A 15,313-nucleotide genomic window follows, 5' to 3' on the forward strand; every position below is an offset into this window, starting at 1 on the left:
AGTAAGGGTTAGCAAAGCTTCCTCTCAAGGCAATTTACAATGATCTTTTAACTGCATTTTTACACTGTATACTTCCAGACAAGGGAGGTAACACAAAGAAACAATACTCATAACTATGTGTCCCTGTATGCTTGTTAGTAGTACCCCAGGTTGGTACTTTTGTTTAGGGTTTGATAAGCAGTTCTTCATATTCATTCAGCAGACCTTTAAATTAGTAAGAATTAGGTCCTATTTAAATATGTGTATACAGATATACAGTAGATAGATAACAGGTTGTATGCAAGTCGGAACCTAGCACCTTGGAGATCTCAAGCCAACAAGGAGATCAAAGATGCTCCAGGGGGACTATCCTCAGAGATGTTAAAAAGGCAAGTATAAATAGTTAACTTTCAGGTAAAAAGAAAACATTCAGAGGTTATTTTGCAACTATAAAATTAAGTTATAGGTTAAGTTATAAATTAAAGTGAATCACAATAAGGATATATCAGTCACTTTATTAGCAGCATATTCCAGCATCCCTTTACCACATAAACTCTACCCTTCACTGTAAAAAAAAAGAAAAAAAAAGTACTGGCAGCTCATTACACAGAACATCATCCAATAATTTTACAGACATTTGCGTTAACTCTATACCACAATGCAATGCAATGTAAAATTCTAAATAGTGAAACCTTTAAAAATAAAAACAGAGAAATTCCTTCAAAATATGTATATTTTGCCTTTTTTTAGTAGATTTTGTTTGGTGTTATTTCTTATTTACATTAATTAATTAATTACCAGGGGAACTTAAACATCATGAGCCATCTGTTTACTTTCATTACTCTCCATGATACATAAAAGCTCTTTAACAGCATCTTTGGTTTCACGAAGAACGTTTAACATTCGTGGAACCTTTCCATTCCACAAAAGGTTCTTTACACTGGGAAAACAGTTCTTTAGATTTTTTAAATGTTCTTCACACTAAGAAAAAAAAAAAACTTGTTTAAGAAAAGTTTACTGAAATGTTCTTTGGGAAACCCAAATTTGTTCTTCTCTGGCATCCCTGTGAAAACCCTTGGAACCCTAATATTTTCAAGTGTCAACTTTATTTGTAGACCAAATTTTGAAGTTGTTTCAGATGTTGGCTCTTACAAGTGTAATCTAAAATTAAGGAGAAAATGTATCAGTACTAGTTTATATTGTCTGGTAAATGGACAAATTTGACCCTGGACCACAAAAGCAGTCTTAAGTCGCTGGTGTATATTTGTAGCAATAGCCAACAATACATTGTATAGGACAAAATTATAGATTTTTATTTTATGCCAAAAATTATTGGGATATTAAGTAAAGATCATGTTCCATTAAGATATTTTGTAAATTTCCTACCATAAATATATATAAAAAATTATTTTTGAGTAGTAACATGCATTGCTAAGAACTTCATTTGGACATTTTTTGCACCCCCAGATTCCAGATTTTCAAATAGTTGTATTTCAGCCAAATATTGTCCTATTGAAATCGAACAAATGTTTTCCTAACAAACCATATCAATGGAAAGCTTATTTATTCAGCTTTCAGGTGATGTATAAGTCTCAATAATAATAAAAAAGGCCATTATGACTGGTTTTGTGGTCCAGAGTCACAAATAGCATTAGGAATATTACACATCAAATGTGTTTAAATGTAATTGGCACAGGAAATCAGACTGGGTCACTGTGAAGACAAAGAGTGTACAGAGTTCAAAGATACTTAATTTACCCTCAGGGATCAATAATCTATACATTTCTAGAGGGCATTCACAAGAGAGAATCTGTATGGATTTTGTCTAAGGCACAAAGGTTACTTGTGTGGCTTTTTTTTTTTGGGGTCTGTTATCTGTTTCAGTTGTCAGTCTTAAATAAGTTTCCTTTTAGTGTATCAAGTTATCAACAGAAGAATACATTTTTTAGGTGCAGCACATGTATTTCACGTGCTCTTTCATGCAGGTCTGTTTGTTGAAGCATGACAGAATAGAGGTTGTTAGGGCAACAGTTGTACAATGTATATGATTCCAAGTATATATATACTCATGAGGTCCAACTCCCCTCTCAATTCTAAGGATAATCAATAAAACAGTCTCTCTATTTGTTTAAATGTTTCCGCAGATATGAGAATATTTTTTTCTTGTTTATAAAATATCACCACAAACCTCTTTGCTGTTTTACTTCTAATTTCTATCTCTCTTTTGCTTCTAATATCTTTACCTGTTTGCAGGAGATATTAGACACAATCACTGTATATTATTTCATCTGTTTCTATAAACACAGAATTCTAAGTTGTTTGTGCACACACACAGCCAAGTTCTGTATCGCTTACACTCTTTGTGATAGATGTCATGCTCTGCAGCTCACACAACTATAAAAACTGTTTGGATATCACTGTTTATTATTTCCTCTGTTTTAGTAAACATCACAATAATAAGGCATTTGCACACACATAGACAAGTTCTGTATTGCCTACAGACACCATGTTTGTTGTCATGGCTAAAAATCATTTGCCGCCTTGTTTGATCAAACTACTGTTTGCTCTGCCTGCCTGAGCCAAACTGAGAGAAAAGAGAGACAAGGTACGTGCCGTGGAACATGTGTAATGGCTGGGGAGGGGGCGAGGGCGGGGGAGTCTCGGCATAGTGACTCCGAGGCTTGGACCCTGTCATTGATATTGGGATGATTAAAAAAGAGAGGGGGGTTATGTGTGGGAGGAAGACCCAAGGACACCCTCCCCTTTTTACTAGTAAACAAAGACAACCAGAAGCTGGCTATGCAGAGATGAGGAGAGAGAGCGAGTGAGAATAAGAGGGAGGTCTGCATAGTAAATAGAGAATGACTAATTTGATTCCTGAAGGGAAAGAGAGCCAGATCAGGCTCCTTGTTTGAGGTCCAGTGGCGCGCCACAAGACAGGAAACTTTCATAAAAGAATAGGGGACGGGGAGGTCGGAGCCACTAAGGTGGCCCGTCGGAAGTTATTGTTTCTGAATAAGAGGCATCCTGAATTAATAAGGTTGAGTTCAATGGGTAAAGCTTTCTTTCAGATTGTTTGCCCTGTTAGTGATTCTCTTTATAGTCCTTACATGGAACACACACGCACACTGTTCAAAAGTTTTGGTCAATAAGATTTTATCTTTTTACAACACTTACAACAGTAAGATATTTTTGGCAACAAAGCAGCATATTCAAATAATTTCTGAGGGGGTGAGGTGACACTAAGGGCTGGAGTAAACCTTGCTGAAAAATCAGCTTTGCCATCCTAGGTATAAATCACATTTTAAAATATATTAAAATAGAAGACGGTTATTTTAAATTTGAATCATATTTCAGTATTTTAATTTATTTTTAGTCAAATAAATGCAGTGAACAATCATAAAATTACAGTTAAAACTATTATTATTCAATATTATATATTATTCAATATTATAATATTAATAATGTTAATATTGTGAAATATTCTTACAATTTAAAATAATTGGTTTCTATTTTAATACATTTTAAAATATAATTAATTCTAAAATAATAAATCAACTTTGTGATGGCAAAGTTGAATTTTCATCAGCCATTACATCCTTCAGAAATCCTTCTAACATGCTAATTTTGTGCTCAAGAAACTTTTTTTTTATTATTTATTGTTGCGTTTACTTCTTTTACAGCTTTTACTTCTTAATATTGTATTAACACTGTGATATACAACCATTCACTTTCACCACAGATTAGGGTAAAAAAAAATAAATTAGTTTTATATTTAGCACACTCTAAAAAATGTTGGGTTAAATACAACCCAGTTCCGGATTAAATATTGGACAGAACACATGCTGGGTTGTTTTCAACCAACAGTTAGGTTAAATCTTTAACCCAACCTTCTGGGTAGTTACCCAGCCGCTGGGTCTAAACAACCCCATCGCTGGGTTCGTCCATATTTTACCCAGTGTTGGGTTGTATTTAACCCAGCATTTTTTAGAGTGCAAGGATGCATTAAATTGATGAAAAGTGCCATTTAAAAATCACATTTATAATTTTACATAAGATTTCTATCTCAAATGAATACTGTTCTTTTTAAAGTTCTTTTCATCAAATAATCTTGTAAAAAAGTATTAGAATGATTTGTGAAGGATCATGTGACACTTAAATTCAGATGGTTTTAATTTACTTAGGGATGCATTACAAAGTGAAGCTCCAACTCTATTTCAATATAAGCGTCTGCAGGCCAAAAGAGGAAACCTGCAGATTATTTGGCAGTGTTCTCCCACACACAGCCTGCTGGTGGCTCTACTGCTTTAAACAACCTGACTGATTGTTTCAGGAAGACCCTTTCCTCTCGCCCTGGACCCTGCTACCCACCCTTTCATCTTCAGCTATAAATATCATACTGCTCTTTAGGAGGTGTTGGGATTTTAATAGACTGGAAAGAGCTTCATTTACTGATAAAATCTGCACTTTACAATTATAGACTGCCAACTTTTTCTGACTGTAAGCATATAAGGATAGTTCTAGCTTTGGTCTTTGCTCTCTCAAGCAGAAACAATAGAAATAGAAGTCTTTATTATCTTTAGCTCTTCAACTAAAGCGAATAACATTCTTTATTTCAGAATTAAATCATTATTTTTCTTCATTCAAACAAACTGTCTTCAATAAATTTCAGTGTCATTTCACATGATATCAAACGACCATAATTCACCAGCTTAATTTTCCCCCCAATGCATATTATTTGTCATTTGTACAATTATACTGATTATATGCAAAATGCAGTTGTCAAATGGTGACTGGAGATTTTTTGAAAACTGTCAGTTAGCACAAAACAGCATTTAGTCAAAAACACGCTGTGCATAAAGTCACATAGCGTACATTTTCTTCAACACCAGTAAACAAAAGATACAAAACATAGTTATTGTTATTAGATCAGTACTCTTTGTTCTGGCTGTTGACCAGTCTTAAACAGCAGATACATGCTAATCATGTCACTATGCCAAACTCACAGTTAAACCATTTAGAGAATGACTGACAGCTTGCCAGCGGACAAAAATAAATCCTGAGGTCATTTCATGAATGAAGACAGCAGTAATTAAACAACTGCTGAAGCTAACAGAGAAGCCAATAATACAGTCACAAGTGTCTTACATAATATTACATAAATGTTCACAATACACATCAACAAAAATGTTAAACCTGTGAGCTTAGTAAGATTTTGGCAACAAACATTTTCAAAAAGTGGCAACACTTAATTTAGTAACTCCTGTATGCTATTTGCGTGCACTGTTTAAGGAATAAAAATGTACACATTCGCAATAAAATCTTAGAAAAGTTGGATGCAATAACTGTGCAATTCGGTCTGACACTGCCAGCCTCCACTTACCTACAGTTATCCGTACAGTCTTGTGTCCAGCCTGAATCATAACTACACGGCCACAAACAGTGTGACCTCTTTAGGTACAGGGTTTTATTCCTTCCATTCTAACCACTGTATTTTGCATCAGGGGCTTGATATTTATGTTAGTTCTGGGATGTCTTCCATCTCCAGATTTGTGTCTGATCTTAAGTGTTCATCTTTATTCTATCTCAAGTCAAAACATTCAGTTTCAGGCCAGCATTCACGTATCCCTCATACATTGTTTATCGTAGTCTATTCTTTGACCTTGTGATCTGTTTTTATGCATGTTTTTCTGTGTTTCTATAATCTACCTGCTGTGTCTTGACCTTGTTTTAGTAATGGTTTAAATCCCTTTCATTTTAATTGATCTTATCTGCATCCGCTAAAGCCAACTCTTAATAAACTATAACATTAATTTTAGGGAAATATTGTAACCTTAATCCCTGTATTTTATTTCAAAAATAAATATTTGGTTGCTGGATCGCACAGCTTCAAATATCTACCATTTCACAATAGGCCTACTGTATATGGTAATGGCATGGTACATTTTTATGTAAAACAGGATATTTATTTGAATTATTAAAAGAACAAAAAGCTATATCATGCATAAAGTGCCTCATGCGGCAAAATGCATGAACATACATAATAGGTCAAAAACAGCTGTGTTTACCAAACCATTTGTTTATACTCGTACAGGTTGTTTTTCTTTGCCTGACAATGGCATCCAGTCTATCCAGAGATATTTTGGGGTTTCTTCCTGCTTTGGAGTGATGTGTGATACTACTACTGCCAGTGTTGTTGTTTCTATGGTTGCATAGGTCTTTGTTTATCTTCATGTGAATGGGAAATGGACAGAGGAAGATTAGTGTTTCTGTCCATAAGGAAATAACTTAGAGAAACAAAAACACTGTAAGCTCCAATCAAACTGTTTTTAAGGTAATAATAAAACACACAACAAGGGGAACAAATAACATTTCAAATACATTATTAATTAACATGTCACGCAGCAGAACGTAGCTCACCTAATTCATACCATTGGCCAAAGCCAGCAGTGTTATCAAAACCAGAGTGGATTGGATGGAAGGATCTAATGATCCCCCTGCTGATGAACTGGTGATATCGCTCCAATCACTTGTAGCAATATAGTGCCCGCATAATTAGGGGGTGCATCTTTTTGTTAAACATACCAAAGTAAAGAATTTCAATTATTTATCAACAACTAATAAATGCTAGCCAGTGCATCAAATAATTAAAAGTGAAAACTAACAAATGACTGCATGTATACTGTACATTGGAAATCCGCACTAACCCAAATACAGAAGAAGACATATTTTAACTGAGTTGTGTGACCATGAACAGCGTCTTTCAATGAGCTGCAAAAAACAAAACAAAAAAACAACAACCACTCTGATGACAGCCAATAATGAAACATGGAAGGATACATTAGTAAAGAACGCGCATGACGGGCTACCTCAGCCATCTCCAGATGTGACAGATGCTCAGTGATATCAGGAGATTGCCTCTATTATCATTATGCTTGTGATGGCAATGATGACAGAGGTTGGAGTTGTGGATACAGGACAATTCAGACCATGGCTTCATGGTTGAGTTTTAATCAACCTCTCAGTGTGAGCCGCAGACACCCACCAAGTCTTTCTGAAATACAACAAACTTTGGTGGAAACGGGATAAACCTAATGAATTCCTGGGATCCAGGGTGTGGATTGGGACATTTGAGGTAAGTCTTGTTCTTGACCAGCTCTATGATGTTCCCTGCCGCATATTGCATGTACGGTATGGCAAGGAGCTTGATCAAGCTGTAGAAGATCTTTATGACCATTTCCTTACCCGTGGGTCACCTGTTATGATGGGAGGAGACAGGGACAATTCCTCTAAGGGGATCTTAGGTGTGTGCTCTGGTAAACGGGGGAGTTACTTGCTTGTTATGGACCCTCATTACTTTGGCTGTCCCTTGGATAAAAAGTCATTGCAAAGTCAAGGTTGGGTTTCATGGAAAGCAGTTGGTTCTTTGGATCAGTGCTCTTTCTACAATCTTTGTCTCCCTCTTACTGCTAAGAAGTGATAGTGTTGGTCTTTCTCTCCTTGTCTATACTGTATCTGTATGTGAGGATTTTTACAATATTCATTGAGATATGGGTGGAACAAGGACTATTAGGTTAAATATCCTATAAAATGTACAGTTTCTTTTGCCTTAAATGGCAGAATTAGTCATTTTCTGTTTCACCCAATCACATGACTAAAATAACTAAATAAAAATTGAATTGACATCCATGCTCATTTCTTTCTTGCATTAACATGTGCCTCAAAGCTGTCACAGCAAGAGCAAAGTAGTATTTGAATGTCATACCATGACAACGAACTGATAAATGAACCACATGAGACTTTTTTTATTTTAATATTTATTTCACAGACGAGACTTGTAAGTGTTAACAGCATTCTGAAGTTTGTCTGTTCTGTTTACATTTATAGTCATTCAATCTCATTAATTTACTCAAAATGTGCTTTAGCTTTACAGATGGGAAGTACAGCATGTTATACAACACACCAACATCTATAGGTTTAGTATAAAGGTAAAGATCATAAACGAGGGCCAGAAATGAAGCTAAGTTATCTTGCTGAAATTTTTAGCACATAGATGTAGTTAATCTCTAAAAAGTATGTTTGTCCCAAAGAAATTTATATCAGCTTGTATATTTTAATGTGTGATTTGGGGGGTTTACATGCCTTTAAGTGATAACTCATGCAAAAGTGAAACATTTACTCACCATCATGTTGTTCCAAACCTGTATGAGTTTCTTTCTTTCTGCTAAACACAAAGCAAGTTATTTTGTAGAATGTAGGTAACCAAACAGTTGCGGGTCTCCATTGACTTCCATAGTATGGAAAAAATACTATGGTCAAGGGGGACCAATTACCCACATTCTTCAAAATATCTTCTTGTTTGTTCAAAAGAAATAAACTTAAACAGGTTTGGAACGACCTGAGGGTGAGTAAATTATGACAGAATTTTAATTTTTTAACGAACTATTCCTATAACTCGATGAATTAAAACATTACCATTCATTATACACAAATGCAATGCATATTTTTTTTTATATTAAGTTTAATGTAATATCTGCAATTCTTATAATAATGAACTCCTTGGATTGGTTCATTATCCAATTCTAATCTTTACACATCTGACACACAGTCACTGTAAAAGATCTGGAAGTTCTTATCCACTTCCATTTTGCCCTTGAGAAACTTCTCCAGATTTTTGATAGGAACCTCTACCATGTGGTTGTTCACGCGATCATTAAGACCGTAGGCACCAAACGCTGGAAACTTATACCGCTCTGAGTAGGGAGCATTGTGATCATAATCTGTGCAGCAATAGGCTGTCCACATGAACTCTGGGATGGCGACACGATCTAGGTTATCACGTCGAATCATATTACCTGATGTTGTCACCCCAGTGATCACATAAGCCTTTCCGTGACAATAATTGTTGAGCCGTTTGCGGGTAACCTCCACCTGTGTGCTCCAGGGACCAAAATTGAACTCCCTTATCAGGGGAACTACATTGGTCAGTGTGTAGGTGGCAGCTTTGTCCAGCGGGTCTGCCTGATGCTCATCGGGGTTCATCTGGCCACGTTCATATTGCACTACATCAGCGTAGTCTTCTAACACGGCCTGCGTGTCTTCAAAGTTTTTGTGCATTACGGAAGACTGAGGAAAGGGTTCCATGTTACTGCTTCCTTTCTCAGTTGCCAGCTGTGCAAAATGAGAAATGCAGGTGATGAAAATGAGATTAAGATGGGTTTAGATTCTCAGATCCAAGAAGAATAAACACCCTTGTAAAAGGTCATGATTACAATACCCAGATCACATTAAAACATTTCAGGAGAGAAACTGATTATTTATTTATTTATTGCTAATTCATGTAACAATTCTAATGTTGAGGAGAGAGATTTTATATTTTTGAAAGAATGGAAAGAAGGTGTTATGCTCACCCAGGCTGCTTTTATTTTGATATTTTTTATTTTTATGTTTGTAAAAGTTGATTTTTATATGTTAGAAAATGTAATGTAATTTATTCCTGTGATGGAAAATCTGAATTTTCAGCAGCCATTACACCAGTATTCAGTGTCACATGATCCTTTAGAAAGCATTCTAATATGCTGCTTTCTGGTGCTCAAGAAACATTTTTGTTGTTTTATTATTATCAAAGTTGAAATAAATGGTGCTGCTTTACACTCTTAAAAATAAAGGTGCTTCAAAGGTTATTTACAGCGATGCCATAGAAGAACCATTTTTGGTTCCACAAAGAACCATTCAGTCAAAGGTTCTTTAAAGAACCATCTCTTTTTTTTATCTGAATTTCTTTCTAAAAAAACTGACCTCAAACTTTTGAACAATTGTGTACATACAGAATATACGAAATATGTTATTCTTAGCACAATCTCACCTGTGGTTCAAACATCCAGGGAATGTCTACCCGTTTCTCCCCATCTGATTTCATGAAAGAGTATGCTGAATAGATGGGGATGTGTTTTTTGGGGTCATAGAGTGTAACAAAGCGAGGCTTGTCCACATAGCGCTGGCAGATCTTCTTTAGGGAAGAACTGAGGTAACCTCGTGGTGGAGTGCCCATATAAAGAAAATCCTTACAGCGATCTACATGGGAGAAGTCATCCACCACTCCGGCTTGTGATCTTAATATCAAACACATCAGTAGGATCAGAAAGGTTCCAAACCGGGACCAGCAATAGACCGTGAGCTTCATGTTGTCCTAAAGATTGTTGTTGTCCTAATCTTTTTTCTTCGTACTGAAAGTATCACAAAAAAGAATGTCAGAAAAAAATGCTCCTTTTTATGTGGCTGGTTTATTCACTGTCTCCAATTGACTGTCTTTATCTCATTTAAAATTGTCTGACTGGTAGGTGGAGAATAAAATGAGAGCCATTGAAAATGCTAATGCAGAGTACAAAGTACATGCAAAACCATGTTGGGATAGTCTGATCTACAATAATACAAACTTAAAACTGATAAGATGAACTTCAGTGTGCCATTATCTTCATATGCATGCAAATCAGCAAGGTAAATTTGCTCACTGCTGGCATATAATGTTCATTGGCTCCTTAAAGTTGAATATAGTTTTCTGGTCTGCCATCAACCTGAGCCTGACTAGGATTTAATAGAAAAGAACAGAAATTTAAATTTAACTAAATTATATTTTTAGACAAATGTTTTCTTCGTAAATGTGAGAAGAATAAATTGTTAATGTTATATGGACTGTTAATTGACTTATCATTCCTTGTTGCACCTATTGTACTCAGTTCAGTAAAAATGTCAACAACTCTTACACATACCTTCCAACAGTAGAGCAGACCGTAACTATGATTAGTCACCACTGAATTGTGTTCACAATTTCAGCAGTTAAAACATCTTTAAATTCACATTCATATACACACTATATCAACAAAGTGATATTTAAATGCAGTAATACAAGTTATGTAAAGTCATGGACACCCAACTTGCTCTGCAGTGTGGCATGATAATATGGAAATCATTTACAAAGAGTACGACAAAGACTGATAGGTGACTTTATTCTCTTCTCAGGTAGTGTAGTCTTGGATGACTGCATTTAAATTAAATTAAATCACACAATTAAAGCACAGGCATAGAGGACTTAGTTTCCTAAAGCTAAATCTTGATTTCAATTTCTGCAAGCCACACTCACTGGACTCATATTTCTTTTTTTTTTTTTTATTAGTTTATTTACATTATTCTCTTGACTGATTCTTGAATTCGTTATCATTGCACAGATGCTTACAATTAAAGTTCACAAATTCTTCTTAACACTAAAATATATCAACATGATCAAAATCATATGAAATGTTTTGCTCACTTTGGGAATAAACTGAAGGTTTTTTTTTCCTCCTTGAGTGTGCGCTCCATTACCACTATAATACAAAAACACATACATTTTTTAGAAAAATTACCCCCCCCCCCCCTTAAAATTTCAATAACTTTTCCATTTAAAATGAACACGTTTTTCTGACATTTATTTCATATGTCAGGCTTTGTGTTGAGTCGCTTTCAATCACTTCCTATTGGTATGTGTATTTTCTGTGAGACAGTCTTTGAAAAAGATGCTCACACTTTCGTCCATGCCACTCTGACTTTTCAGAAAGGTCTCTAAAGCTTTCAAAGGAACTTCTGTAACACTGTGTCTCACTATCTCATTCAAAGCATATGCTGCATAAGTGGGAAACATGTATCGTACATCATAGGGTGAGTTTCGATCAAACCGTGGACAGCAATAAGCAGACCACAAGTGTTTTGGGACGGCCACACGGTCCTCTTTTCCTCTTCGGATGGTCACCCCTGATACAGTCACCCCAGTCACCACATAGGCAGCACCACGGCAGAAGTTATTCAGGCGGCGGCGCACCATATCGATATAAATGGCCCATGGACCCTCCATTAAGTCTGCGATCTGAGGTACCACATTTGTGAGAGTATAGGTAGCTGCTTTGTCTTGGTTGTCCGCCTGGTGCTGGTCAGGGTTAAGTGGGCCACGCTCGTACTCCACTGCATCAACATAGTCTGCTAACACAGCCTGGCTCTCCTCAAGCAATTGGTCGGCTTCACCACTAGAGGGCAACTCTCTCATGTTTCCGCTTTCATCAGTAGAAACCAGCTGGACATCAAAAACCATAGGCTATAGAAACTCATATTGACAGAACAACAACAATAGCTATATGGACAGTACCATTCAGTGTTATGTGATGAATTTTCTGTTGTCAAAATAAAGACTATTTTGTTTAAATGATGTAGAATATTTGATATTTTATCAAATACACAAATTATTATTAATTTATTGTTTTTAATTTGTTATCCAGAGACAAAACTAAGGTACTCTGCTACCTGTGGTTCATACATCCAGGGTGTGTCCATCCTCCTCTGTCCATCAGACTTTTTGAAGGTGTAAGCTGAATAAAGTGCCAGTCGACGACTGCTGTCATACAGTGTGGCGTAACGTAGTTTCTCTCCGTATCGTTGGCATATCCTCTTCAGATTGCCCCATCGGATACCTGTGGGTGCTGTATGCATGTAGAAGAACTGGCTGCATTCTTTAAAGCTGTCAGAGACCGTACCACCTGCCAATCTCAAATCTGTCAATAGAAGAAGCCTGAAGATAAAAATCTTATTAAGAGCCATCAGGAAGTGAGAAGCTGATAAGTTATCAGTGTTTGTAACACAATTTCCAGTTTTTAAATGCAAAGACAGGCAGATCCATTTGTTCTTCCATGGTATTCATTGCCAGACTGATAACTGAAAGTGTGAAAGCTACCATATGCAAAACATAACCTTTCTTAATCTGCCATGCTGTGTGAAGCTATTTGAGCAATGGAACACTATGGTTTTGAGAACAGTCTGAACGATCACAGATTCAGTTTATAGGAATCTGGCTTAATGGGACGGTTGCAACACTTTTTGCATTTCCTTTAGCTTTTAAGAGACTGTTTGCATTAGAAAGCCATAATTTTAATATAATAAAGCAACATCAGTCGGCTACTCACCCACATTGCTGTAACATGTGCAGATTATAAACACACAATTTATACTTGAATAGAAAAAGTCAAATGTTGCCTCTAAGACGTTTCCTGTCAGATGTCAAATAGACATTTATTAGAAAGGTTGAGTCCTCACAGTGACGGCAGGGTGTCGTCGGACGTGGACAGGGAAGTCCGAAATTATTTTAATCATTCTATATGATTTATGTATGTTGTTGTTGTGTTCAGCCATTGGTTACTGTCCTCTTGAATTGCATGTCGTTTGCCTGTGCTGGTTATTACACTTAGGGCATGTGATTGATGCTTGGAGTTTCTAATTAAGTGTGCTTTGCATGAGCTATCACAATATTTATAGTTTGCTGTGAATTTGGAATGAGTATTTGATTCCCTTTTAAATGTGTGTTCAGGGTTTAATGAAATAATATGACCAGTATATGTAATCAGGATATTTAAGTGAGACAGTGCCATATGGTTGCTATTGTTGCTAATAAAAAAGTGTGCTCCTTTTGTAATTCTTGTTTTGGAGTGTGTTATGTGTGCTCATCCCGGTCCAGACCGGGTCAGAATTAAAGGTGGTGGCAGCATAGGTCTTAATCCGCAATAAAGCTCGCCATTGGCCCCTAGTGGTGTCTGAATTCATTACACTGGTAATATTTAAAGCTTTGAAGTGCTGAGAAAAGTTGTGTGAATCATTTAAAAACACTCGAAAATATTAGACCATTTCTGCCACCAGTTGTTCATGTGCAGTTATGTTAAATCTATGGTGAATGGTGGAGATTTGTGTTTACTGAACAATGTTTTTCCTGGTTTCCACATCAGTGGCGTTTGTTCTGATATCAGTAGCTTTAACACAATTCTGCGCCGAATTTAAATGTTTCTCACAAGATTTGACAGATGTTACTGATTCTGCGACGAATTCGACTACTTTCTTCCCTGCATCTCTCAGCAGATAAACGATTTTGTTATTGTTAAAGTCACAACACATTGTTATCATTATTTAATTTTCTAAAGATGTTATTGTTAAAGTCACAACACATTGTTATCATTATTTAATTTTCTAAAGATGTTATTGTTAAAGTCACAACACATTGTTATCATTATTTAATTTTCTAAATATGTTATTGTTAAAGTCACAACACATTGTTATAATTTATAATTATTTAATTTTCTAAAGATGTGTTGTTCCACTTATCATCAGTTGTTAACATTTGAATGATAGGATTGACAGTTCTCCATATGCAGTAGGATACACATACATACGCTGAATAGAGATTGCTTGCTTTGATGGATTATAACAAGTAACATGGCATTGATATTCAGGCCTTGTTCATCAACAAAACTTCATATGAAGTGTGTCCAGGTCCTCCACATATTTAAAGATGAATAAACAGACATCCCTGGCTTCATTTGGTATTTTTATATTTATTATTTTACAAAAATTATTTAATTAAAAATTTTGCAAAAAATATGTTCTATAAGAGATATGTTGAAATGCAGTACACATACATACATGAGCTACATAGAGAGAGTCCTTGCCTTGATTATTCACAAAAACATGACATGGACTTTCAAGCCTTGTTCCAGCAGCCATATCACCCTGCAGCCCAAGACTGGTTGCCCACTGAAGCTAAGCAGGGTTGAGCCTGATCAGTACCTGGATGGGAGACCTCCGGTGAAAACTAGGTTGCTGTTGGAAGAGGTGTTAGTGAGGCCAGCAGGGGGTGCTCACCCTGCAGTCTGTGTGGGTCCTAACGCCCCAGTATAGTGACGGGGACACTATACTGTAAAAAGCACCGTCCTTCGGATGAGATGTTAAACCGAGGTCCTCACATTAATATATATAAGAGGGGGAAGGCCAAGAATGTCCAGTTTACTAATGAGTATGTCGGGAATAATTGTATTAAAAGCTGAGCTGTAGTCCACAAAAAGCATCCGAACATAGCTCTGCCGATGCTCCAGGTGGCCCAGCACAGCATGAAGGGCTAAAGCGATAGCATCCTCTGTGGACCTTTTCATACGATATGCGAACTGATAGGGGTCGAAGTCTGGGGGGAGGTAGTCCTTGATATAACGAAGAACCAGTCTCTCAAAGCACTTCATGATTACCGGAGTGAGCGCCACAGGACGATAATCGTTCAGGCTAGTAATGGGAGACTTCTTCGGTACTGGGATGATTGTGGCAGATTTTAGACAGGATGGGATAACTGCCTAAACTAAGGAGAGGTTAAAGATTACAGTGAAAATGGGGGCAAGCTGGGGGGCACATGCCCTTAGCACCTTACCAGGTACTCCGTCCGGACCAGCTGCTTTCCTGGGATTCACTGCTAGGAGCACCCGTCAGACATCTTGTTCCG

General features: G+C 36.5%; 1 protein-coding gene and 1 pseudogene across 2 annotated transcripts; one reads left to right on the forward strand and one right to left on the reverse strand.

Moving 5' to 3' along the window:
- The first annotated feature begins 6,787 nt into the window (after positions 1-6,787).
- LOC306875024 (ufm1-specific protease 1-like) lies at positions 6,788-7,459 on the forward strand (annotated as a pseudogene). Its single transcript has one exon. The product of its transcript is annotated as an ufm1-specific protease 1-like (transcript).
- A 332-nt stretch (positions 7,460-7,791) lies between these two features.
- Positions 7,792-10,288, reverse strand: LOC306876401 (endonuclease domain-containing 1 protein). Its single transcript, XM_079427526.1, has 2 exons — positions 9,845-10,288; positions 7,792-9,150 (listed from the first exon to the last, which is right to left on the reverse strand). The coding sequence occupies exons 1-2, from the start codon at positions 10,160-10,162 to the stop codon at positions 8,569-8,571; spliced, it is 900 nt and encodes a 299-aa protein (XP_079283652.1). The 5' UTR covers positions 10,163-10,288; the 3' UTR covers positions 7,792-8,568.
- Between the last annotated feature and the right edge of the window lie 5,025 nt (positions 10,289-15,313).

This window comes from Barbus barbus, assembly GCF_936440315.1.
Source record: "Barbus barbus genome assembly, chromosome: 1".
In the NCBI taxonomy this organism is placed as follows: Eukaryota; Metazoa; Chordata; class Actinopteri; order Cypriniformes; family Cyprinidae; genus Barbus; species Barbus barbus.

Coding starts and splice junctions, on each gene's coding strand:
- LOC306876401 (XM_079427526.1), bottom strand. CDS start 10,162: ATGAAGCTCACGGTCTATTGCTGGTCCCGGTTTGGAACCTTTCTGATC. Junction 9,151..9,844: donor CCTGGATGTTTGAACCACAG/GTGAGATTGTGC, acceptor CATTTTGCACAG/CTGGCAACTGAGAAAGGAAG.